A 27647-nucleotide genomic window follows, 5' to 3' on the forward strand; every position below is an offset into this window, starting at 1 on the left:
CGAAAGTAGTTGACTGTAAGCCAGGGGGGACATAAACAGAAACCAGGAAAAGAGTTCGACCCTCCCACCTACCCGTTAGAGCGACATAGCGCCCCCTGTCATCTAGGACTGTTGCATCGATCTCCAATGGGAGAGAAGCCTTAATCAGAATACCAACCCCCTTGAGCCTGAGGAAAACCAGGCATGGGCGACCAGACGATACCCCTTCCTATTCATGGCATGACCAGTATTACCTATCAAGTGAGTCTCCTGAAGGACTACATCTGGGGAAAGACGTTTCTACAATTGCAGCACTACCCCGCGTTTAATCCTATCCCCCAACCCATTCACATTCCAACTCATCAATTTCAGCCCCCTACCCCCCATCCGAAAGTGAAAGTTCCAACCCCAACGAGAATCCAGCACTTCGATCAGAAAGTCTGACAATACATTGCCTTGCAGGAAAACAAACACACACCCCAACAAAATACCCCCACTCCACCCACCAACATCCCGTTACGAACCCCCCCACCCTGCACCCCTGCATAAGACTAGAAAGCCACCCCAACTTGCAGTGTGCCGGTCGCCCCCACATCAACTAAGCTACAAAAAGTAAGTCAGAGGCGGAAAGAGACCCACCAATAGCCCCGCAACCCCCCCGGATGTCACAACCATTCACATTACAGGATTAGCGAACCACATTTCGAGGCCAACTGGGGACCCCAGAAACCAGGCAAAGGTATCTATTCCTGTTCCATTGGTCCGCCTTCTGCCCCTCCGGATTGTTCCTCTGGTGCAGGATGGGTCAGTAGAGTGTCAAGCCAGTCGGCCACCGCATCAGGCCGATCAAAAAAATAAGTGCGCTCAGCGTGTTCGATTCTCAACTTGGCCTGAAAAAGCATAGTGTACTTGAGGCCCATATCACGCAGTCTCCTCTTTACCCCCAGGAAACCAAGTCTCTGCCTTTGAACAGATTGGGTAAAGTCCGGGTAGAAGTTGATAGTAGTGTTCTCGAACTTCATAGGTCCACTCACCCGCAAAGCCTGCAGGATAGCGTCTCTGTCACGAAAATTATAAATCCTTGCGATCATAGGCTGCGGTGGGGCCCCACCTTTGGCTTACCACCCGGAACTCTATGGGCTCGCTCGACCATGAAAAATGTACTTAGCCCCTTGGGTACAAGATGGTTAACAACCAAGTTTTCGGCGAAGATGTCAGCTGCAGAATCTTCCGCCTTCTCCGGGACACCGATAATGCGAACGTTGTTCCGCTGAGCCCTCCCTTCAAAATCCTCCAAACAACGGACGAAGAGATCATTGGAGGCCCTCAAATTGCGGACCTCCGTCTACAGGTCAGCAACATCGCTCGTCAAACTGGAGGTCTTAATGTCCAACGACTTGACTTTCTCGTTAGTTTTTGTCAGGTCTGTACGGATCAGATTAACATCGATCGCCACAGTGTCAAGTTTATGGGCGAGGGTCTCCATTTGTTGCCCAAGGGAGGACTTGATCCCATCTATGGCGGCCATAACGTCTTGTAGGGTTGGTTCGGTTGCAGAAGTCGGAACATCTCTAGTGTCCTCCAGCGATCTGCCCAGTCCGCTAGGAGATCCCCTAGTTTGGGCATAACAATCCATATTGTTAGTCTGGGTATAGCCACCCCGCCGGGTTGTCTTGAGCTTCTGCTTTTCACCCTCTGGTTTCCCCGCCATTGAGGAGTACAGACCGATTTGAGGCAGACTAGGTAGGAAGATGGCGGTTCCAGGACCTCAGGGCCGTGGCCCAGCCTCACTCAGGAGGGCACACACCAGGTATCCAATCAAGATTCTCAAAGCGGTGAGGAGGTACACTCGGATGTAGCATAGAATAGCCGACCTCGGCACTAAGGGGCCGCTTGCGGTCGAATCTCCGTCGGGGAAAGACCAAATCGAAAGTGAAAGTCAACCAGACCGATCGACCCCACCACCTCAGGCTGATGTTGTTCAACTGCAGCTCGGCATTGTGCCAACTCAACAGCTGGGCATCACGGAGGCGTAGGCCGCAATCTTCAGAGCACCACAACTCCGGTTTCCGGGGTCCGATTCGGAATCTGAAAGCAGATCTCGCCTCACCTGTGGTTCATCTTCACAGATATGTCAATGAAGGACAGGATAAACGACAGGATAGATGTGGGAGGCTACGAGGGTCTCGGGAGCCCTGTGCTCACACGGCCATCTTGGTCGCGCGCGAAGCTCCTCCTCTCAGTACCCATTCTTTTAGCTCTAAATTATTCAAACCAATTCATAGTGCAGACTGATGCCTCTGAACATGGGATTGAAGTGGTCCTTTCCCAGACCAATGACGATGGCCATGAACAGTCTGTTGCTTTCTTTAACAGGAGGCCATTACCCAGAGAGCAGCATTGGTGTCCATTGAGAGGGAAACCTTTTCTGTGGCTTAGTTCTTGAAGATGTTGAGATCATACCTGTTTGGTACTAACTTCCTTGTCCAAACTGACCACAGGCCTCTCAGATGGCTTATGAAAATGAAAGCTGAAAACCCCAAACTGGTGAGGTGGGTCGTCTCCCTACAGGTTATGGACTTTACAGCACAGCACACAAATGAGACTGACCATTCCAATGCAGAAGGCCTTTCCAGGTTTTTCCAGTTGGATGATGAAGCCTCTCTTGAAAAAGGTTAGTCTCATTCTCTTTCGTTTGAGGGGGGGATAATGGGTTTGCATAAGAAAGTGCCTCTTTTCGATATGGTCACTCCCACTTTTAGGCTGGTATCTGATGCAAATTTAACAGAAGTGCCCTGAATTGAATTGAATTGAAGAGGTTCTTGTATAGCTCATGGCTATTCGGAAGCATCCCAGCGCTTGACGTTGAACAGAAGGGATAGACCAGGATCTGAGATGTGGGAGCTAACTCATCTGTATCTTGGGAAACAGTGCTGTTTTAAGTTGTTTTCGAAATGCCAGCAGGCTGGGTTCTAGGCGAAGTGAAAGCGGGAGGGCATTCCACAGCCTTGCTGCATTTCGCAAGAAGAGACGGTCCCCAGATCGGGCTCTGTTGGTCCTGGGTATTGTGAGGAGGTTTTGCTGTTTAGAGCGAAGATCCCTAGATGGAATGTATGGTCTGATCATATCGTTCAGAATGGGGGGGCCATTCCCATAGAGAGTTTTATGGACCAGACAGAGGGTTTTGAAATGGACCCGCTCTTTTATTGGGAGCCAATGCAGGGTCCTTAGTGAAGGTGCTGCTGAGGTACGATGGCTGGTACCAGTGAGTAGCCTTGCTGCAGAGTTTTGGGCCATCTGAAGTTGTCGGGTAACTGAATTGGGGGCTCCTAGGTAAAGTGCATTCCCATAGTCCAGCCTTGATAAAATGAGGGACTGGACTATGGTTTTCTTAGCAGTTTCGGGTAGCTGGGGGAGGATTTTGCGGATGGTTTTCATTAAACCGAAGCAAGTAGCCACTGTCTTTCTTGCCTGGATTTTGAAGGATAGCTCCATGTCGAGCCAGAACCCGAGGCTTTTTATCTCAGTTTTTGGGGTAGGCCCGGGTCCCATGCAAGGAGGCCACATAGAGAAGATGTTAATGGTGGCCTTCCTTCCGAGCAGCATCAGCTCGGTTTTTCCTCCGTTCAATTTCAGGTGGGATGCATCCATCCACTCTGCGACCGCACCCAGGCAGCTGTAAAGATTGTTCGGGGGGGGAGTCTGCCTGGTTAAGGGAAACTACTAGCTGAGTGTCATCAGCGTAGCTTACCAGCTGGATTCCGAAGGGGGCCACTACCTCTGCCAAAGGTGCCATGTACACATTAAACAGTGTGGGGCTAAGGGAGGAGCCCTGTGGTACCCCCACACTGTAATGGCACTGGAAGGGAGCAGTTGGTGTCTGAGAAGACCTTAAAGAATCTATTGCTAAGGAAGGATTCAAGCCACTCAAGGGCCTTACCTGTGACTCCAATTCTCTCTAGACGGGCTAGGAGGACACGGTGGTTAACCGTGTCAAAGGCGGCACTGAGGTCCAGGAGGATAATGGCAGCGCTGCCACCTGCGTCCAGAATCCTCCTGGATACCTCGACCACCCTCAACAAAGCTGTTTCGGTTCCCTGTCCCTTTCGAAAGCCTGTTTGGGTGGGGTGTAACAGGTTATAGGACTCCAAATAGGATGCCAGTTGTTTATTCACCCACTTTTCAGCAAGCTTACTAATGCCAGGGAGGAGGGAGATGGGGCGGTAATTGGAAAAGTCATCAGGGTTGAGATTTGGCTTCTTCAACAGGGCCCTCACCATGGCTAGCTTCCAGTCTTGAGGTACTGTGCCAGACTCCAGGAAAGTGTTGACAAGGTCAATGATGTTTTTGCTAACATGGGGAGGGCTAATTTCAGGATGGACATGGGGGCAGGATCAAGGGGAGAACCGCTTTTTATGGAGTTGAAAAGGGAAGGGAAAAGATCGTCACTGAGCGGGTGGAAGGATGCAAGGTGAGGTATGGTAGAATTGATGTCATCCCTCGGAGGAGGGTTGGATTCAGCTGCTGGGAGTGGAGGGAGAGAAAGAAGAATCTTTTCAATTTTCGTGGCAAAGAAGTTTGCTAGTTCGTTGCAACGAGCACCAGATTCTTCAGGTGAAAGCTCGGATGAGGGGGGATCGGGGGCCCTTGTCAAAGTTTTTACTATTCTGAACATTTCTCTAGGAGCGTTAGTGGATTTTTCGATTTTTTTCAGCATAAAATTTGGATTTGGCTACATTAAGTGCAGTTTTATATTTCTTGATTGTAAGTTTGTATTTAATTTTCTTCTCCTCGTCGAAGTGTTTTCGCCATTGTCTTTCCTCTCGTTTGCATTCCTGTTTAAGGGACCTTAGGTCTGAGTTGAACCAAGGCTGTTTATTCGGACCTTTTTTCTTTGAAATACATTTTTTGGGGAGCACACTATCTAATGATTGTACTATCCATTGGTTGAAGTCAGTATTGGCCCTATCGATATTCTGGTTGGCCCTAGGTTCGTTCTGCTTCAGAGATTCTATCCAGTCGCTGGGTTCTAACTTTGTCCAGCGCCTACCTAAGGTTTTATGGGGGGGTTGATTGGTGCACGGTCTGTTAATTTTCCATGAGAAGGGTATTACCATATGGTCTGACCAGGGGATAGAATATGGTACAGATGTAGACAATTCAGCAACGTTGGCGAATATTGGATCTAAGAGATTCCCTTTAGAGTGAGTAGGGTGTTGAACAATCAAGTTAAGTTGGCATGCAGCTAAGTCTTTGGTTAATTCCGTGGCAATCGTGTCCAAGGGGTTGTTAAAATGGAGGTTCAAGTCTCCTAGCACTATGAAATTAGAGACCATGGTGGCTGATTCCAGAATTGTTTCTGTTAGCCCTTCTATAAATTGACCAATCTGGCCAGGTGGACGGTAGATTAAGAGACCGGAGATTGAAAGTTCTGAGGAGTGGGTGATGGAGAATTTTGTACTCTCACAGTCTGGGATAGTGCTGTCGATCAGGCGACAAGCTAAGTGTTCCCTGTATAAAATGGCGATCCCTCCACCAACTTTAAGTTCTCGATCTCTGTGCTGGATCAAATATCCAGCAGGTAGTGCCCGGACGATGTCGGGGCCAGAGGATGAGCCGAGCCACGTTTCTGTTAAAAACAGAATGTCCACGTTTAAATCTTCGATCAATAGTGCGATTTCCGTGGCGTGCTTTGGTAAAGAACGGCAGTTAACCAGTGCCATCTTTAAAGCAGTGTCTACTGTCCTGTTTTTAGGGAGTGGTGTGGTTTTAATGGTGGCCTCTGTAGCCCTAAAAGAGCAGTTGTTGCAAGAGAAGCCACCGAGCCCAAGGTCCATCGAATGGCTGCATGATGATGGAAGCACCCTGTTGAGTGAGAGTAGTGTCAGGCGGGAGTATGTTAAAGGGCATGGGGCTGGTATACCAAGGGTCTTGGGCCCTGGGCACAACTGTGCGCGAACGGGCGCAAACGGGCATGACTCTGGCACGACTCTGGCGCAGATCCGGCGCGTCCGCAGTACGGAGTCATGACCGTTCTTTTTATAGCGCTGCTAGAGCGCGCGATTCGCCTGGCCCACACCCAATATGGCCGCCAAGTTCGAATCCCAGCCCTCGGCGTCGATGCTCAGCCGAGGGCGGTCCGGGTAGGGGAGGGGCACAGAGCGCTTAGGAGCGCTGAGGAGTCTCTATTCTGAAGCGCTTTTTGATCAAGCGCTAGAGAACACGCTAGGGAAATGCCAGTTTTAAAAAGTGCTTTTTAATCAAGCACGAGCAAACAAAGTTAAAAATACAATTCCTAGGGTGTCAAGGCAAAAGTGAAAGAAAGAGACCTCCCGGCTTCCGCCTCAGGAGGGAAAAGGGTCCTTCTGATGGTAATCGCTGGAGGATTAGTCCTACTTCCTTTTTATAGCGCTGCTAGAGCGCGCGGTTCGCCTGGCCCACACCCAATATGGCCGCCAAGTTCGAATCCCAGCCCTCGGCGTCGATGCTCAGCCGAGGGCGGTCCGGGTAGGGGAGGGGCACAGAGCGCTTAGGAGCGCTGAGGAGTCTCTATTCTGAAGCGCTTTTTGATCAAGCGCTAGAGAACACGCTAGGGAAATGCCAGTTTTAAAAAGTGCTTTTTAATCAAGCACGAGCAAACAAAGTTAAAAATACAATTCCTAGGGTGTCAAGGCAAAAGTGAAAGAAAGAGACCTCCCGGCTTCCGCCTCAGGAGGGAAAAGGGTCCTTTTGATGGTAATCGCTGGAGGATTAGTCCTACTTCCTTTTTATAGCGCTGCTAGAGCGCGCGATTCGCCTGGCCCACACCCAATATGGCCGCCAAGTTCGAATCCCAGCCCTCGGCGTCGATGCTCAGCCGAGGGCGGTCCGGGGAGGGGCACAGAGCGCTTAGGAGCGCTGAGGAGTCTCTATTCTGAAGCGCTTTTTGATCAAGCGCTAGAGAACACGCTAGGGAAATGCCAGTTTTAAAAAGTGCTTTTTAATCAAGCACAAGCAAACAAAGTTAAAAATACAATTCCTAGGGTGTCAAGGCAAAAGTGAAAGAAAGAGACCTCCCGGCTTCCGCCTCAGGAGGGAAAAGGGTCCTTCTGATGGTAATCGCTGGAGGATTAGTCCTACTTCCTTTTTATAGCGCTGCTAGAGCGCGCAATTCGCCTGGCCCACACCCAATATGGCCGCCAAGTTCGAATCCCAGCCCTCGGCGTCGATGCTCAGCCGAGGGCGGTCCGGGTAGGGGAGGGGCACAGAGCGCTTAGGAGCGCTGAGGAGTCTCTATTCTGAAGCGCTTTTTGATCAAGGGGAAATGCCAGTTTTAAAAAGTGCTTTTTAATCAAGCACGAGCAAACAAAGTTAAAAATACAATTCCTAGGGTGTCAAGGCAAAAGTGAAAGAAAGAGACCTCCCGGCTTCCGCCTCAGGAGGGAAAAGGGGCCTTCTGATGGTAATCCCTGGGTTCCTGCTATGCAGTTCCCCACTGCCTGGTCTCTTCCCTAAACTGTACAATTGTTCCCTTAATTGGCAATACCTTTGGAACCCCCTGTAAGTCCCTATTAAGTGGTGCCCTGGTACCTAGAGCAAGGAGGCTAAAGAGGGTCACCAAGGGCTGCAGCATGCATTGTGCTGCCCTAAGGGACCCCTCAGCACCAACATGCAAACTGCCTTTTCAGGCTTGCTTGTCTTGTGGCAGATACAAGTGAAAACTTAACATGGCACACATCTCTGGGTGCCATGCCTGCAGCAGACACTGCATGCAGTATAGGTAAGCCAACCCTTCAGCAGCTCTAAGGCAGTGTGCACTATACTACATTTTTGGACATATCTTCATGAGCAGATACGGCCCTGTGATGTCGAAGTACATTCTTGGCTATCACAAGTAAACAGGGAAGCCATTTTAAGTTACGTGCTGGGCACTAGTGAAAACGAGTTCCCTAGATGCATGATGGCTTCACTTCAAAAGCCTCTGCCGCCTTTGATAGGTGACCATGGCTTCCCCAGACAATGGGAATGTCAACACCCTTCCCTGGGCCCATTTGGCACCAGAACAGATGGGACATTGGATATGCAAGGAGATGTGGCACACTACCAGGCAAGTCACACCCCTAAGGTGAGCTGCCTGATGTGCCCCCCCTTTAGGGAAATTCCACCATCTGGGGGATGACAGAATTTGGAACCCTGGGACAGGATTATTCCCACTTCCCACAAGAAGTGGCCATATGGGTTGTAGTGACCCCAAGGGTAAGTACACATTGGCTACCACCCTTCACTCCCGTTAACACCCCTAAATCTAGTATTTAGAGGAACCCTGGCACCCGGAAAGCAGATTCTGATGACCTAAGAAGGACACCAAAGAGCAGCGAAGAGCAGGAACTGAGGAGTAGCAAGTGACTTTGTGCTAATCCTGCTGGCCTGCCTGCTGTCCCAGACAATTGCACCAAAGGCTACTTTTCCTGCAGCTGCTCCTCCTCCAAAAGGCTGGGAGAACTGCCAGCACTTCAGGAAGCAATCAGCATCTCCCGTGGAGCAGCGGAGCTGATCCCTTGCATCCTGCAGGCACTGAAGAAGAACCCTGAGGACTCAGAACCGCGAAAACCCAACACTATAAAGCTCCACTTCACCTGTGCCCTTCCTGAGTTGAATTGGGCCAACGGTGCCAATGAAGTCCTGAGACCCTCCAGAGTCGAACACCACCGTGGGTTTACCCAGACTGGACTTTCATTCACCGCCTGCAGCCTCTTTGTGCTGTCCCGCTTAACCACGAGTGTCTCCTGAAGCTCGGACCCAACGCGTAAAGACGTCACTGCCCTAAAGCCAGAGGAGAAATGGATCGATCGTTTCCCTTCTTGCCCAAGCAGCTCAAGGACTAAGTCACCCTGTGGGTTCAACTGGACTGTCCCCCGTCCCAGCTTCTTTTCCCCAGAATTGTTTCCCATTGACGCAAACGGGGCATCCGCTGCTGTAAAGCATCTGCATCCAGACACCCCAGAGCCTACCGAAGTGACCTGTTGCTGATGCCTTTGATCTTGCCCTATACTTACCTTAACTCTAGAATATTGGTTCTGTAAGTTGCTGTTAAGTACCCATATGCAGTATATGTGATTTTCCCCATAGGATAACATTACCGCATTAGAAATAATACTAGTGCATTTACCTATATTCGTCAAAACTGCTATATTAAAAATTACTTACCCAATAATTAAGTTATTGGTGTTTAAAATATATATTTTTTTTTAACGTGCTATTTTTCTAAATTGGTGTAAATCTTCTTATTTAAATGTGTGTGTATCTTGTATTGTCTGTGTGTATGCAACACAGAGCGAATACTCCTCCTAGATGAGCATAAGGCTGCTGGGCCACGCTACCCCCCAAGGAGGAGTGTGGCTCACTGATTAGAGCGGCAGACCCTGATGCAGAGGTCTGGCACGGGACCAGGGTTCAATTCCCGACGCCGCAGGGTCCTGAGCCCAAAAATGTCCACGGACTCGATAATTCTCGCCTCGGTGCCTACTCTAATCATGGGGTCCCACGCTGCAACTCTGGGCAATAGCTTGCTTAATCTCCACTACGGCGGCCCACCCGCTGCGGAATGCCTGGCTTTCACCTTGGGGATGCCCAGTAGGGGTTATCTCACAGGGAAAAAGCCAGGACGGGTTCCCAAGGCAAGTGCCTTGATGCCTTCGGGTGATACGTGCACCATATAAGTCGCAATACATTTGCATTTACATTTACAAAAAGAGCACCTTGGGATTTTTAAAGCGAGCCCTGTCCACTCCTAAGGGATACCTGGATTCTCTACACAAATATACCTCATTTTGGAATATTACACAAAGAGACAGCTTCCTACAGTGACCAAGTCAACAAGCATTTGCAATGCAATAGGTCTCGCATTTGTGAAAGTTGGAGCCATTGTCGTAGTAAATGACAATGTTTTTTAAGTATGATTTTTGTTTGCAGTGGAGTGATTATTTAAAGAAAAAGTGTGTTCCAAAGCCATGCGGGCACCTTGGAGTTGTCGGGCAAATTGTTTTTTCGCATTTAAAACGGGGCACTGGAGGGAAAACTACAAGTACCAGAATGCAACAGGGAACTAGAATCTACACCCGTAACACAAAAGACGTGGTTTCTGTTTCGTGTTGTGAGTGTACAACATGTAACTGTGCACAAACATACAATACATACAGTGCACATACAGAGAAATCATAGTGTAGAAACATAGCACACATGGAGTATGCAAACAGTATACAGAAATCATCCTGTTCACCTACTCTGGGCATAGATCCATTATGCCCACGGATAACGCAAGGTACAAGACATCATGCTTGTGGCATGCACCCAGAGCAGACGGCACATGAACACTCACACAGACTACAGTACAGCATTCACAAAAGGGGCGCACGCACACAGTACATAAGAGGTATACCTAACAGATGACGGAGTGAACGCACACAAAAACACAGAATGCATTCCATTAGAGTAAACGCCACCAGTAATCAATACAGCTGCATGAGAGCTCTCGATGACCAGCGGAGGAACTTTCTTGTTTGAGCCCTGCAAATTACTGTCTCCGTGGTGGCATGAAGTTCGACGAGCCGCACAGAAGAAATGAAATGCACGGTCACAGTTGTTGAAGTTGAAGTGTGGCATGCAGCCAAGCCGCCAGCTATACCAGCATGGAGCGTGGAGAGGGCCGGAAAGCCTTTGCCAGTAAGCGATTTACTCCAGGTGTTATGATTAGTGCATGGTTGGGGGTGAGTGTGGGGGAGCGGGATGGGGTCAGATGGGTGGGATGTGACAAGGAACTGGACTCTGGATGAGTCAGTGAAGGACTAAGATAGAGTTTTGGTGAGTTGCGCAGAAGAAAAGAAAGGCGCAGCCGCCATTGTTGAAGCTGATGTGCGGCGTGTTGCACTGTTTAAAAAAATACATAATATAGAGCGCGGCAGTTTCTAAAAAAAACAATATTCGGTTGTGTGCAGAATCGGAACAAATGAATGAGTGCTATTGATGATTAGTGGAGGCACTTACTTTAAGCCATGCTAATGATTATCTCCATGGTGGCATGGAGTTGGGCGAACTGCGCAGAAGAAAAGAAAGTCGCATCTGCTATTGTTGAAGCATGCTGCAATGTTTAAAATAAACTCAATATAAAGCGTGGCGTGCCGCACCGTTTAAAAAAAAAAAAAAAAAAAAAAAACACAAGATGAAGCGTGCCGTGCTACGCTGCTTACATGAATTTTTTTGGCACAGGGAAATTAAGTGATTTTCCCAGAATCACACGATGATGAGCCGACACAGAGTTGCTACAGTCAGCAGCTCTGGCCGTAACACCATATCCTCTTCCAGGCTGCGCTCACAAAGACCCCATGAAAAATGAACAGCAGCACAAGGGCGTCATGTTAGGCAATCGCTCACCCAAATCCTAAATGTAAGCATGTGTGAGGTGGGGACCCACAAGAGGCCCGAATGAATAGGCTGTATTTACTGCCTCTTTTAAGTGGATCAGAGTAGGTGAGGATTTAGTGCCGGTTAGTTGGTTGTTCCAGTGGTTCTTCTTTTGGAAGCATGGATACAAATGACAGGGGGACTCTGACATAGTCAAGTTGTGCTGTGAAATGCCGTACACGAGAACGTGGGTTAGTGAAAAGCAGCAACCGAAAAGGAGCAAGATGAGGTTCGGAGTGCCCCTGCTAGAGGGGTGCTGGGAATCGGACAATGCAACATTAAGCCTGTTAGAACCTAGGTCAAGAAAGAACCAACTCAAGACCAAAAAAAAAATAGAAAATACTGCACCCCTAGGCTCTGACATACAAAAATTGCCAGGAGTAGAGGTTAAGAGGGGTTAGGTTCTTTTGATGACTAGAAGCTGGGATTTTTATTTTGTTTTATTTTTTTGAGAGGTGAGGAATGAGGAGTTTGGGAGCAGGAGCAATAAAGTGATTGTAGCATTTACACGTCGGGCAGAGGCATGCTTTCAAGCTGCTGAGAATGTTATCAAGACCCCCTATCGCCCATTTACTTATTCCTGTAGCAATAAAAGGTGCTCGTAAACTATTTTCACAGACGTCTAAAACGTGCTGATTACATTTGGTAAGCATCTGACATGAGGTCGTTGAGCTTCATATGTCCCTGCACGAGTCCCTCTGACCTCCGCTGGAGAAGGCTGTGGCTGTCACTTCACCTGTATGGTGAAGGCTGGGGTCCCCCTGCGTTGGTGCTCGGAGACCATATTTTAGAGCGGCTCTTTGCATGTCTGGCAGTATCGGATTGATCTCTTAAAGAATTGTAATAAGACTTGAATAAACTCATCTGAAATGTTGCCCTGTAGGATTTGTCAACCGTTCTCCAAAAAAACCCCAGCAAAATAAAAGGTAAGAGAAGAAAACATGCAAAATCTATAGGTTTTTTTCAATGCTTATGCAAAGGTTGTATGATGGAACAACGTATGCATTAATCACGCATGCCTTAAAAATGCGTACACTAACATTCATGACCCACTACCATGCTCCCCATTATCACGCATACTATTACAACGTGCATACATCAGAACACATTGAAAGTGCCATCACAATGCATTCACGAACCAAGCATACCACTTCCGCACAAACTTTTATAACGGAATTGAGTGATACTGCTTATAACACTGAAAGCTGCACTCCAAAAGCAAATAGGCAACTCAACATGCAGTCTTGCGCCCGCACTCCACTCTCATGCCGATGCACCCACCACTTAGCCCGTGTATTGGCATACCCGCTCTGCTCCGCTATTCCTGCTGCTGGTACTAATTCTGGGCCATAGCCACACCTCCGAGACAGTTGCAGACAAGTTTCACCGAAAGTAGTGGCCACGCAAGCGCAGCCCAGTTTCCAAGGCAACGCTTCCCACAGGGGCTGCAAGATCGCCACACCACTCTGTCCTCACAGCAGCTACTGAATTGTAACTTTTTGTTGTGCCGCGTTTTTCTCCCGGGCCATCAAACACATCAACTACAACACGGGCGATTCCTGTTGTCTGCCCTCTATTAAAAAAAACTCACGCCAGAACAAAAGCAGCCATTTGTAAGGCCGGGCGCATGCTCATCTCCTGTCCGGGCAGGCACGGCAAGGGAGGGAACCAACATGCCTCCCTTGCAATCAAAGCAAGGATTTTTCACGTGCCCCAATTAAAAGCATGGGTGGAGCCTCCACCCCGCTTCCAAAGCAAAACTGTCTCGCAAGCTAGCAGCGCATGCGCTGCTTCGCTAGGCAAGACCTAAAAAGGGGCTTTTTCCTACACTTTAGCTCTGTTTTTTCTTCCTCCCCCTTGTATCCCTTTTAGGAATCCGCCAGGTTGATTAGTTAATTCAAAACTGAATTATTAACCAACAGCTAGGCTTTCTTCCCTACTGTTATGTATTATTGTGTTTTTTCTGCATATTAAGTTCATGATTTACCATTTCTTTTATTAATAATAGGTTAAAAAACTGAAGGAGTTGCGTTCTATGTTGATGGAGCAAGACCCAAACGTGGCCGTGACTGTAAGGAAGCTTGCAATGGTGTCACTGACAGAAGTGTTTAAAGACATAACTCCTTCTTATAAAATCCGACCGCTAACTGAGGCTGAAAAGGCATCAAAGGTAGTTATTGACATAGTCATTTGGTTTGCAAAAAAAGAATTGAATTCTACCTACATTTATATATATATTCGTGATGCACATTTTTTTGAGGATATAATCACACAGTTGTATTTTCACATTTGTTTGTTGCTTCTTAAAGTACATATTGTTGTCAATTGAGCTACTGCTTCATTTTGTGAATGTTGTATTTGTTATTGGACATCCAGAGATTTATGTGGTGCATCTGCTTTTAAGTATACCCCTGGCAGTTTACAAAATACAAGCGAGTGGGTAAATAACTCCTTTCATCGAATGACTTATGTTGGAGCGTACTTTTGTTTTAAAAAATGAATAAATGACTCCTGTTGCGGGTACACTACAGTGTTGCAAATATGATAACGATGATTTGTAATCATTTAATCATATAATCAATATAATCTTAAAATAAAAAAAGAGAAATTAGGGACTAACAAAAAAGACGAGGACAGGGCAAGCCTAGAGATGAAAAGCCACGATTCTTTACAAAATGATCCAGTAGAGAACAAATCTGATCTCCGGAGAGAGGGAATTGAGAAGCGTGGGGCAGAAGGAAATGATGCGCGATTGAACTACCTGTGGTTCTTCTATCATGAAATGCCCAATCTACCGAAAGGTGAGGTTACTTAAAGGTAAGCCACCTGTCTCCACCCTAAGTTAATTTAGGAGCTTGTGAGCCAATTAAACTCTCCAATTGACTCAGACACGAGTGTCCCTTTCCCTTTTACGTCAAGTAGCCAAATATGCACAGCTTTCTTTTTTATTTAACAAATAGGTACTGTGAATTTAGATTGTCTCCTTCCGAAAGTGGGCTTTTCTAACAATTCCATTGGTATTTGTCTCATATCTTTGACTTACTTTCATTAAAAAAGCTTACATGTTTGTGAGCCCTCTTCCGGCCCAATTCTAGATTTAGATTTGTCTTCAAGCACATCTAAATTTGTATTTAAAATGATCCATTCACATGGTACTCTAGCTGCTACTGAGCGAGATAGTCTCAATGTTTCAATTTCAAGATAACAATGCATGTGAAGGTGACTCATGTGACTCAGTTACGATGTGCAACTGCATTTCACAGTGAAAGCAACAGTAATTGCACAGGTATATATACAAATCCCCTCTCTCCTGGTCGCTGGCTGTACTAGTACAGATCGTGTGCCTGTGAAGAAAGCACCCTTGAGCAGGATTTAATTATAATGGATAATCTCTCATTACACCCCAGCTGCGTGTTATTTTTGTTGGAAGGTGGGTGCATCAAAGCTCATTCATCAGGCATCTTTGCAAATCTTAAGGGGTAAATATATTTGGACATGGATGAACATCTTTTTTTTGCATAACCGCTGTCAAGTTTAGGATCAGGTTCAGTACATCTGTGATCCCTGAGCAGAAAACCTTCTAGACTACAATGAATGTTAACTGTTCAGGGGCGGCTCCTCTGCTAAGGCGGAGGAGTGCCGCCCCACTGTTCTCAAAGCAGGAAAAATAAAATGATGATAATGTTATTATTATTTTATTGTTCATAGGTTCTGGGCTGGCTTAGAACGGGGCAGGTGGCACAGGGGGAGGAGTGGCTTGCACACTCCCAAGTATGCAAGACCGTTTGTTCGCCCGTCTTGGGCGGGCCAAACAATTATCCGCAATGTGCATGTTGCTCACCGGGCTGTAATACACAGGAACATGCCCAGGGTCCCATTCCTCATCTTAGTGCCGAACCACGGCACTCAGACCAATCCCAACGCTGCATTACAACGTTGTGATTGGCTTAGGAGAGCCTGGGTGCTGCCTGCTTCTGGGACTCGCCGGAGAAGGAGACCCGACGGTGGAGACATGGTCATAGCAGCTGTGAGGATGTAAGGTTTTTTTTATGGATTTTGTCACCCCCGTTTCCTGCCAGCCACTGCTGGAACTGGTGGTCTGGTGGTCTTACCAACTAACCAAGATATTTAAAATGTTGGTAGGGTCTTGAATTTTAATATAAAAAAAAGAAATAATTGGATTCAAATTTCCATTTGAAAAATATATAAAGCCATAAAAGCTGAAGAACTGACTTTTAAGTTGCGCACACAATCTGATTAGTAGGGCTTTCTGTTACTTGTCATTCTCCATTTGTGTAAATTGTGTGTGATCTTTCATGCTAAATTATTGTATGGCCTGTTTTATGTGGAAGGCATTGTTATTTAAAATGTGCGTAGGGATTTCGTTTGTTGTCCAGTGAAATAAATTCCTGAACCGTGACTATTTATCCTTTTACTCTAAACCCAAAATTCTACATGAATGTTATGTTTTTCTTGTACAGTACATGTTTTTTTTTTAGATGTTATCATTGTTAGCCTGCCTTTGTTTTCTTTCTCTGTTTTTAAACTGTTAATTTTATCAAATACTTTACTCTGCCTGTATAAAACAACTTGTGTCTGCAGGTTAAAAAAGAAACACAGAAACTAAGAGAATTTGAAGAAGGACTGGTTTGCCAGTACAAGTTTTACTTGGAAAACCTGGAACAAACAGTTAAAGGTATGGGTTTGGGTGGTTATTCAATTTGTTATAAGCACAATAATTATTGTTTGGATATATGACTAAATGGAAGCAGTATGGTCATTTACACCACTTTCAGTTAAGAAGTTCAATACAGAACAGTAATAGTGCAGTTTTACAAAATTATGTAATAATACAAAACAACAATTTGGAAGTAAACACCTGTCAATCCTTAGTTTCTGGAACTTTACTCAGTAACAATACAAACCCAAGCGCAGAGCTTTGGGGTGTTGATAAGTGATTGACTGTGGATCAAAGAATTCAGTATCCTTGCTCATAACTAGGGCTCCCAGTTTTATTGTGTGTGTGTGTGTATTATATATATATATATATATATATATATATATATATATATAACTAAATAATCTCTAGGAAGAAGAACTCAGAGGCCAAAGGGGATTTCAAGGCAAACAGCTCGCTTTATTCAAATGGTCTCAGTGGCGACATTTCGGCACTCCAGCCTTCCTCAGCGCCCAACACTGTAGCATGTCCTTCACCAAATGACTCCATCCTGTGTGAAATACCTGCTAGCACCTAGCACTCCTCCCCCTAATGCTGTCGGCACACCCATGGTAGTTCAAAATCCATTGTAGAACAGCATGTCCCAGAATACACTGTTGGCCAAACTGAGAAGGTGGCGTGGGTGAGTGAGGGGAAACAGTGGGTCCGTGCTAGTTAACTGGTAAGTGGTGAGGGGAGCCTCAGATCAAAAGAAAGTTCACGGCTGCTACCCTTTGTCCCCTTGGGCCGCTACAGCCAATTTTCACAGATTCACAGCTGGGCAGGGGCAGTCAAATGGAGACTTCACGCCCAATGAAGATAAAATACCTCGGTCTCCCCGTGCTGGCGCAGAAATGTATGTAATAATACAAAACAACAATTTGGAAGTAAACACCTGTCAATCCTTAGTTTCTGGAACTTTACTCAGTAACAATACAAACCCAAGCGCAGAGCTTTGGGGCGTTGATAAGTGATTGACTGTGGATCAAAGAATTCAGTATCCTTGCTCATAACTAGGGCTCCCAGTTTTATTGTGTGTGTGTATATATATATATATATATATATATATATATATATATATATATATATATATATATATATATATATATATATATATATATATATATATATATAATATAAATTTCTTTTTTTACATTTCCGTCAGTATTTATACATTTTTATTTTTTGGCCTTGTATTGGTATTCATCCCTATTTATTTAGTGTTTTGAGAATAAAGTTGTAAAATTGTGTATTTTCACACTTATTTAACTGGTAAACATGCCCTTGCACTTTAACCCCTTGCATGCTGAAGGAGAACCCCAGCCGTCATGCACTACGGTGCTCGTGTGCTGATGACGGCTGGGGTTCGTCATGGCCCGCCCCTGTTCCTGTTGTTTACAGCACAGGGGCGGAAACGAGCCAGCGGCGAAGGGGTTAATGCTTGTTGTGTTTTTAGTAAATTAAGCAGCCAAATACAACAAAACCCAACACCCACGGGTAAATATTAGTGTTATACTAGAAACTATATGTTGAAATATGCCTATATTGAAAGAAATGGCATCGTGTTTTTTTAATTTTCCATGCTGTCTTTCTGCTCAGCTGTTGGCCTGGAATTTATGAAAGATAGCACGGAGAGTCACTCATAACAAGCCCCATTTAAGGAAGCACATTATTTTCTGCCTGAATTTATCAGTAAAAATCTGTAGAAATAGAAAGCTGGGAGCCTTACTTGTCGCTAATGCTACCTAGTACCGAACTAGTTCTTCTAGCTACTGTGTCTTTCTTCATGGATCTCTTTTCGTGAATGGTGTGTTATTTAATGTGTAAATGTAAAGCGAGGAGCATAACATAGATTGATCAAACTGGCCTCCTGTAATTGGAGTAAGGATAAAAGGAGGACAGGCAAGGCCTGTTGAATCTGAAAGGGACCCACAACCTATTTCAGTTGAGCCACCAAAGTGAGGGAAAGACCTCTTGAGAATTGCCACCGAATCCAGAAATCCACTGATAGGAGGAATCTTTCAGTGGTGAGGAATAGCTGTGCTCTACAGTTCTCTCAGTCGCCTCTGCTGCAGTTCGCATCCCAAGACTTCTTGCAGGTGATCTAGGGGCTCCTCCAGAAAGGAGGCAGGGATACTGCTCACGTTTGGTATTAGACAGTCCTCCCCACAAAACAGATGCAAATCTACTTCTCCTACTCTACGTAAGAAAAAAATGTGGAGTACTCTGCCGCTTTGTGCTTCTCTATGATTTCAAACTGTTTCTTCGCTTGCAGAATGATTTGAAGATATAATCATTGACTCATGCTCTCGCAGTTATCTCTAACAATGAATTGCATATCTCTGGAGCCACCCCCTCCCGAGACCCATTGTGTGAGGATTTCTCACATCAAACATGAGACTCTTTATTCCAAATTTGTCTATAATCTGTTTTAACTATTCGCATGAGTTTGGGTGATTCTTTTGTCACGCCGCAGAGGCTCACTGGCCATTCTGGCACCTTGATCTCCTACCAAACACGACTAAAACTGCTAAACGCCCTAGCTGGCGTGCAGGTGTTATAGTACTATATTAATAATGATCGCCCATATCGTGCTCACTAGCTATGCTGGCCTCTGAGGCTAGCAACACCCCACTCATAACATAATGAGTACAGTTAAACATCAGGTGATTGACTCACTCAGAGCACGTCATTGAAAGCATGGTATACCTGTAACAAACGAACTGGGCAAGATAGTAATTAATTGTTTGTCTTGTCTTTTCTCTCTGTCTGTTATTGTCGTTTTATTTACAGGTGCAAACTGGTTTCCCTAAATCAAAGGGCAACCAACCAATTTTTCTGATTGCACATGTTTAACATTTTTCACTTTCACGTCCTCAGGTCAGGGTGGGCCTTAGCACGCACGTACCGCCAAGGTTTAGCTTCTAGGTCCTGACGAATGCCAGGTAATTGACACCACGATGGCAGAAACATGTTGACCCCACTTAATGGGAAGTAGCAGAACAATCTATTTAGCCTTCCCCCACACTTTGTTTTTAATGTGTCTGATTGGTCACTTAAAGTTAGTTTTGACACAATCCAGAAATTTTTAAACCACACTATCACCCCTTCACTCTTCACAAACACAAAAAACACAAAAAACCCAGCTCCACAGTAATGCTGGTGTCAAAGCACACCGGGGAGGCATTCGGCCTCTCCCAGTGGGGCCCAATGATGAAGCATGTCACCAACTAGGTTGGTGAGTGAGGGCTTTCTATATAAATCTAAGAAGATTTTTTTTCCCGTGCTCCCTTTCTTCTTATGAAGTAGTCACACTCTTTTGTTGTTTATACTACCTATCTGGGGGACCAAGAGTTTCTTCTCTACATTATCCCTCACTCTCCTGTTGATAACGAAGATCTCTGGAATGGACACTTATGTTCAGTGGAAGTTACTCAGTGAGTGCTGGACAGGCCTTTTATTCCAATGGGCATTTTCCCGGTGTGCTGGATCCCTTTGATGTTGGTTTTAAAAGTCCAGGGCTACTCCTGGTGCCTTTTTCACTTTCCATAGCTCCCAAAGTTTAATTGCTGCAGGAATGGGGATGCTTAGAGAGAGAAAGAGAGGGAGGCAGGAAGAGGGCTGAGAGTAAGTAATCCAAGAGGAGAGAAGGAGGGCGAGAGAATGGATTGATGGATGGATGGATGGGAAAAGAGATGAGGGTGCTTGGCTGGCAGGAATGGGGATGCTTAGAGAGAGAAAGAGAGGGAGGCAGGAAGAGGGCTGAGAGTAAGTAATCCAAGAGGAGAGAAGGAGGGCGAGAGAATGGATTGATGGATGGATGGATGGGAAAAGAGATGAGGGTGCTTGGCTGGGTATCTCATATTTTTCTGGGGTGCTTTTGGTTCCCAGTCTGTCCCTGGCCTCATGTTTACAGGTAGAAGTCAACACTGCCAGGCCAGGAAATGGCTATTCAATTTCTATGTTGCCTCATTTTCCTGGGGCTTTACCCTAGTCCTTGCCCTAGTAGAAGCATTTTTGTGGCAGGTGAAGGTCTACAGCCATTGATAAATGGACAGTTGTCTGATCAGAGATACATCAAAGAATCGCTAAGGCCCAACACTGTATTGTGTTGGTAGTAAACTATCTTAAATGCTTCTTGGTGCCTTCCAAGAGGATTTAGTTAATTGTGGCAATTCTGAGCGCTAGCCTGGTGTAGGCCATCCCTCCTCCATACTGTTACTCCATTGTTGGACCACTTCCTGAACAGTGATACAGCCCTAGCCTGGTGGGTACAGATTTTTCTGGCTATGCAGGCATCCTCCATAGGGATGGGCCCCTATGCCTAGCTCCATAAACATTCCCTGCAACTTCATCTGGCCGGGCTCAGCTGCTGGGTGGCTAGTCCATTACAGTTCCACTGCATACATCCTTGGAATGCAAGTGTTGAGAACTACTGTGAATAAAATCTCCTGCTACAAGTCTGTGTGTTCATGGAAGAGATTCTTTAGGAGAGACCATTAATTTAAGCTAGTTCCTTTGCTGCAGATGTGCATCCATTTGTCGTAAATTCCTTGTTCTCCAGTCTCTTGAATGCAGCAGCGGCGAAGAGTGAATGGTGAATCTTCACTGCAGTGTGTCTCCACATATCAAGGATTTTCCCAAGCCATGGAAGTACTCTGACCGAGAATGAAATCACTTCGGCCTTTGACACCAATACTGTGGTCACTCCCTGCCGTGACTTAATTTTGAGGATGACCACTTTGAGTTATAGTGTGGAAGTGGGTAGGTACATTTGTCACTCTTCTTTTCATTCCTCGTTAACCAGATGCTGTAGGTAAATATATTTTGAAATGGGGCAACATCTCCCTTTTTGTAAATCAACCCTCTAACATAGTCCATGGCTGAAGATTGCAGCAAGACTCTGAGCCATGAGCATAAACACATCTAGCGAACTGAGTGAATGGGACCATCTTCCCAAGATCTTTCCATCTTCAAACGATATTGCAAAGTCTTTAAGTATTAGTATGGAACCCAGAGTCAAGAAGATTACCTCATGATGTGCAAGAGAACAGATAGCCCAACATGGTGCCAGATTTCTCCTCACATGAAACACAAATGTACCCGTTCACAGCTTCACACTTATTGTACAGTAAGTAAACTACACTCCTGACATATTTTTTACTCATATTTCCCAGTGATGTATGTAGCCAATATCTGCTCTTCTGCTGCTGGGTTTAACAGGTTCATGCATGTTTTAATATCTTGAATGTGCCATATTAAGAAGATTAATACATTTTAAGTATTAGTTAAGTGTTAAACGTGAGGAAACGTTTCAGGACGAAAGCACACCAATACTAAATATGCACTCATTTTTGTTTTTATGTATATATACATGTGCTATATCTAGTGAATACAATATGACTTTATTTGGCATAAACCTGAATTAACAAGTATGTAATGCACCATGAACAGACTCTTTCAGTGATACTACCAGACACACACTATTTCTATCAAGTCAATGATAACATTGAATATTGGACTTATGAGGATGTTTCCACATTCATACAATTCTCCACAAATGAAATTGGGTGACCAGTTTTACATTTGTCTGAAGTCTAATTCAGAGCCACATCTTTTTTTTTTTTCTTCTCCGTTTAAGACTGGAAGCAAATGAAGCTGAAGAAAAGCGATGTTGTATCATTGAAAGCATACAAAGGGTTGGCAGAGGTTGCAGTGAAGTGCTTGTGTGAACTGATGTTGTCCCTGTCTCACTTCAACTTCCACAATAACATTATTGTGATGATTGTACCTCTCATGAACGACAAATCCAAACGGGTGAGTCACACATTTAATTCATCAAGGTAATGATTTTAAGTTAATATTGCTTAATTAAAAGGGGTAATTTCTTATTTGGTTTCAAGCTACGACTGCGTGCCGTAAAGCAAATATTTTGAAGATAACATGATCTAAATCTTTATATGTAATTGAGAATTGCTAAGCGTGGCATTGCTGAGTGTCTCTTTCCCTCGCAAGGCTTTTTCCACTTCCGTCTTTTAATTTTGAAAATTTGGACCAAACACATTGATTTAGCAAAGATGTTTGTTTATGTATAACTCACATGTTTTCCTAAAACCCACAATTTGTTGCTGCGTCGTTGGAGTGTTCAGCCCCACTTTAAGCTAATGATTTTGGTAGTTAAAGCTTCAACTGGAAAGGTCTTTTTGTAAAAGGTGAGCTGATTAACCCTCTTCCAGGTTGTTCAGTTGAATTTGTTCGAGGCATATGAGCAGCAGATTACACACTGTGCATAGATCGCCACCTAGTGTTGGGCCTGGATGTTTGCAGTTTGTTTTTGTCCTGAAAAGTTCTTTGGAAGTCACGAGATAGGTGACTCGTCCTTTGGACCATATTGCGCATGGGCATCGGCTCCAACCTCCGATTGTTTTTTTACGCCATCAGGCTCGGATGTGTTTCCTGTGCTCCGGTTTGGAACCGAATTTCCTTTGGCGCGCAATCCTCACCCAGTTCGACGGTATTGTTTTGATCGTGCTCCCCATTGACGCGATTCTTCACCACTTCGAAGTCTTCTCTGGTCGTCGACTAAGGCCTCCGGGCCTACCTGGGCCTTACTCTCTGGCTCATGGAAAGGACGCCATTCAAGAAGTGTCCTCGATGTGGGTCAAAGTTTCCCCACACAGATCTACATGAGATGTGCAACCTTTGCCTCTTACTGGAGCACGAGGCCAAAGACTGTTCTGCTTGTGCCTCTTTCCGCTCCAAAAAGACAATTCGGGACCGACGAGCTCGAAGAACTATGGCTTGCTCGTCAGCTTCGATCCCCAACGACATCTTTGAAGAGGGCGTCGACGTGCCAGATCACCAGCAGGCCGAAGAAAGTGCCAGCTCCTCTGATGCCGAAGACTCAGACGTCGAGAACTTCACTCCAGCTCAACGGGTCGTGAGTAAGACCGTGACCCCAACCCTTCCTCGACACCCTCAAAAAAGGCTTCGGTCACACCCTCACCTTCAGCCCGGGTGCACACCGAGAGACTGCTTCCCACGCCCTGCCTTCGGGCCCGGCAAAGAAGCCTACTAATCCTTCAGGCAGCTCGGGCTCGAGTCAGCCTATTCCCGGTGCTGATCCCATACCGACACCGAAGAAGAAGCCATTTTCCTCAACCATGCCGACCGCTGCTCCGACACCTAAGCTCTCAGCGCCGAAGACTGGCACCGGCTCATCGATGCCAAAACCGCACTCGGAGCCAAGTAAAAAAACGCCTAACGGTCCCGACTCACAAGCTTCGGAGCTGAAAAAACACCCGGAAACGAAAAAAACACATTCTGGTAAAAGACATTTCGAAAGGTCATACTTCTAAGCCAAAAGACCCTAGACCAGCTACCGAGTCGGTGCCGAAAAAACCTCTGGAGCTGAAACCTTCGACGCAGAAGGATCTGCCCTACACAGAAGAGCTTTTTACACCAGATCCTACTCAAAAGACTCTTGTAAAGGATCTTAAGACTGGCCAACTAACTCTTAGCTCCAAGAAGACACCACTAGAGGCGCCTGCACCTCCTCCTCCAAAGAAGAGAGACACCTCTCCATTAAGGGTCCCTTCACCACCTTCCCATACTATTCCTCCTCCTATACCTCCTCCACCACATCATTTGCCTACAGTTTTACAGAAGGTTCCAGGAGTCAATTGTACATATTTATCATTGATCAGGATTGTAATTGATCAGTTATTTATACAGATAGTAATAGCAAAACAAAAGGAATACAGGTCATTACAGTGAGAATAAATTCCCCGGACTTCTCCCATCAGCCCAAAGGACCTACATCGTACTGTGTTAAATTCTGGAGCTGCGATACATGTCTTCAGCCCCGACCTTAAACTCCCTTCCCACAACTTGCCCCCCTCCCCTCCCCTCAGGTGTGTCACTGGTTTTCAGATTTCTAGTTTGCGCTACCCAACCACTCCAGATTAGGTTTCCCATTTGTCTGAGGTAGCACTTTAGGATCTTTCGGTCAGTAAGGGCGGCGGAATGCTGTACCTGTTGGATAATCCCACGTATCCACGATGTGCTCAGGGATATGTAGCTCTCCCTACTCCTGCCGGGGGCTCTCCTATTGATTCCTCTTCCCCATCATCATCTTGGATCTTAAGTAGAACCACTAACGTTTCCCATGCTCGTGCTGCTTCCAGCGCCCTCTCGCTCCCCGTTCTTATTGCTATTTGCATCCTGATTATTCCTTCACACTCTGCCCACTTAATGAGTTCTTTATTCCATCTGGCTATGCTTGGACCCTGTTTTGCTTTCCACTACATGGTGATGTGTCTTTTGGCTAGGAGTAAACCCATGTCTAAAAAGTACTTGTGATTTTATTTTTGGTTGTATGAGGGAACCTGTGTAATAGGCAGTACTTCTGAGATGGGTAGTACTTCTGAGATGGGCAGTACTTCTGAGATGGGCAGTACTTCTGAGATGAATCAACTTCCCTGACGGTGATGTCGGCCAGCAAGCTCATTACCTCTCCCCAAAAATAACCGAGGTGCGGGCAGTCCCAAAACATGTGCCTGAAATCTGCCCCTTCCCTATTACAACGCGGGCAAGCCGCTGTTTGGGTCGTGAAATACTTATTCTCCGGGGTGAGGTATGCCCTATGTAAGATATAAAAATGTACCAACCGGAATCTGGCATTTCTGGTACTCTTCCAAGCCCTCTCTACTAGTTCCCCCCAGGTTTTCTCTGGAATAGACTCTCTAAGGTCGGCTTCCCATTTTTGTCGCAACTCTGATAAGGGCAGTAATGTTTCCTGTGTTATGCTCCTGTACTAACACGTAACCACCATAAATGTACCTGCCACCATTACCACATATTGGCAGCCCAGTGATGTCTTTGGCTCAGTGAGTCCCTCACCCTAGTGTTTGCGGATGGCTGCAGTGAGGGCAGAGTGCAACAAGAAATCCCCCCCTTGCAGATCGTTGAACGGGATCATGGCCCCCTCCTCCTATAAATCTCCCATTTTAGCCAATCCTTGTTCCGCCCAAGTCGTCAGTCTCTGCCAGCTACCCCGACCAGCAAGACCTCACACATAAGTAACAGGATTTTCCAGGGTATAAGGGCTTCTCATTTTGACCCGTCGCAGGCTTCTATTCCAGCACCACCGTGCTGTGTTTAGTTCCTAGGGTAGGATCAGGCTCCAACAGGAAGCTTCAATGTAATTTAGGACAACAGTCTTGAGGTCATAAAGTCTACTCCCGGTTCTTTCTCCCCTCTGAGAAGCCTCGCCACCCACTTTGTGAGCCATTGCAATTGTGCCGATAGGTAGTAGGCCTCAAAATCAGGTACCCCCGGAGGAGCTACGTCGCGAACCAAGATGGCCGCATAAGCTCCCGGCTCCGCCGTCCTCCGCCGGCGGCTCATCTATCCTGTTGTTTATCCTCTACCCACGCCCTTTGCCTGGATGTATGAAGGTTACCTGATGGCAACGGTGCCGTCCCGGATTTCCTACCTTCTTCAGCGATGGAGTTCTGTCGTGTCCCATTTTCGGCCTACTCCTGGGCCGCCGCCGGGACCTCGATTTCTGCACTGTCCTTGTGGGAACTGATCAACATCGGCTGTGGGACCGAGATTGTGGCCGGTCTTCCGGATTTGGATAATTCCCTCCACTTTCGACTTGTGACTTCATTGATGGATGGTGCCGAGGGAGAGACATCGTTAGGTGCTGAGATCCTCCTGCACCGTGGTTGGGGGCTGTGTGCCTGACCCTCGTTTCCTGGCCCTGGGGTTGACGGGCCGCACCCACGGCCGGTGACTGTGCTGAGCGTGCCAGTTCGGGGCGCCCCTGTTGTTGGGATCGCTTAAACGTGTGTCCGGAGCCCGGCGATGTGGGCTGGAGATTGTTTTCCCCTCCGTCCTTTGGACCCCGGGATGGAGGGGATGGATAGCGCACACTCATTGCGTTCCGTAATGGCAGCGATTGGGGCGCTCCGCTCGCAACTCGCCGTCACATATGTCTCCCTGGCGGCAAAGCTGGATGATGCCTGCTCGCGACCGGCCACTGACGCTGCAACACCTGAACAGCAGTTCGTGGTCCAGCCAAGCGATTTGCTTCGCCATCTTGAGGTGCCCGAGCGGCGGCCCAACTTCGCTCCTTCGGGAGTCGGCCTCACTTCTCCTTTACCCGCTACAGTGCCTGATCTTTCATTCACGTTTCCTAGTTGATGGAGTATCGTCGCTGGAGGTTCTGTTAGTCAATGCCGAGTCTCAGGGTCCTGTCAAAGGGGACTGCCATTTTTCTTCTTCCCGAGCCGTCTGTATAACGGAAGCCGCCATTTTGTGTACGGACTTTGTTCCATCTTCAGTGCATCGGACTGCCATGGACGCTTTGTCTGCCTCTGGTCGGCTGTGGCTTGGTTGGGGCGTGCTCCGGAACGGATTCGCACTGGACAGGGCTGATTTCGACTTTGAGCTGTTCTTGCTCCTCGCCACTGCTTTGGATCACCGGAGACGTTTCCCTTTTACCACGTTTGTTGTGACTTTGGCGATCGATCTCCCTGAGATGCTTATAGGGTTGACTTCTACTTTCCTGGGATAGCTCAGTTCACTTTTGCCGGGATTGCACCGAATATCTCACCGGGCCTGGGGTGGGGGGGTTTCTTATTGGTAACTGTCCTCCCCGTGATAATGCCGAATGTTTGCTTTGATTAATGATGATTGTGCCTTGGGGAGGTCACTGCCGGCGGGGGGTACCGGGTGTCCGGGAGTGGGTCTGTTTCTCTCCTCCTCCACTTCTTATACTTTTTCCCTACTGTGGGGCAGTTCCGGGGCGACAGGCACGCTGTTAGTGGGTTAGGCCGTAGCCATTACAGGGGTGCAGGGTGGCGGGTGCGGGGGGGTTTGTTATTTTAGTTTGTTTTGTTCTATGGTCCCTATCACTCTTTTCCGGCTTTGGGAGGGTTCTTTCCTCTTTAGTAGGGTTGGCTGTCTTTGGGTCTCGCACCTTTTTGCTTTTTCTGGCATTTCAACAAGTCTCTGTTTCTCTGTTCTTGGGGGTGGGCTCTCTGGGGTGATACTTAGGAATGTTGCTTTCTGTAATATTGTTCATTGTCCAGTCTTACCGCTGCGGCTGCCTAGATTATATAGTTGCTGTAGTCATAGCCTATCTCCGACTGTAAATGGGGTACGTCCCCCTTGTTTCTTTTGTGTATTTTTCATGTAAGGTGTGAAGTCCTTGTTGTTGCAGCCCCCACTCTTCTTCTAAAAATTTAAAAATGAAAACCTCATATCCTGTGTTGCGAACCTCACAGTCACGTCTGGTGTTCCTTGAAATATCCTGATTGTAGATTGGCCTACGGTTCTCCTGCTCCTATTGATTGTCCTTGCGGCCGGCCATGATGGTTGTGGGCTTGCGCATGTATCTCCTTATTTTTTGAATAAAGGTTTTCAAAAAAAAAAATAATCGGGTACCACCAATCCTCCCCCTGCTCTTGGTTGCTGGAGGACTTTAAGTGCCACCCTCCGCCTG

The 27647-nt window shown here is 46.6% G+C and overlaps 1 protein-coding gene across 2 annotated transcripts in view; it reads left to right on the forward strand.

Annotated features, from left to right (window-relative positions):
- Window positions 1–27647, forward strand: part of NOC3L (NOC3 like DNA replication regulator) — a 468680-nt gene that overhangs the window by 136411 nt on the left and 304622 nt on the right. For both annotated transcript variants that reach the window (XM_086922466.1, XM_086922467.1), the window contains exons 7-9: window positions 13427–13588; window positions 16021–16114; window positions 21777–21952. In XM_086922466.1, coding sequence (XP_086778592.1) covers window positions 13427–13588; window positions 16021–16114; window positions 21777–21952 — 432 coding nt within the window. The remainder of the gene's footprint in view (window positions 1–13426; window positions 13589–16020; window positions 16115–21776; window positions 21953–27647) is intronic.

This window comes from Lissotriton vulgaris, chromosome 5 (genome assembly GCF_964263255.1).
Source record: "Lissotriton vulgaris chromosome 5, aLisVul1.2, whole genome shotgun sequence".
Classification (NCBI taxonomy): Eukaryota; Metazoa; Chordata; class Amphibia; order Caudata; family Salamandridae; genus Lissotriton; species Lissotriton vulgaris.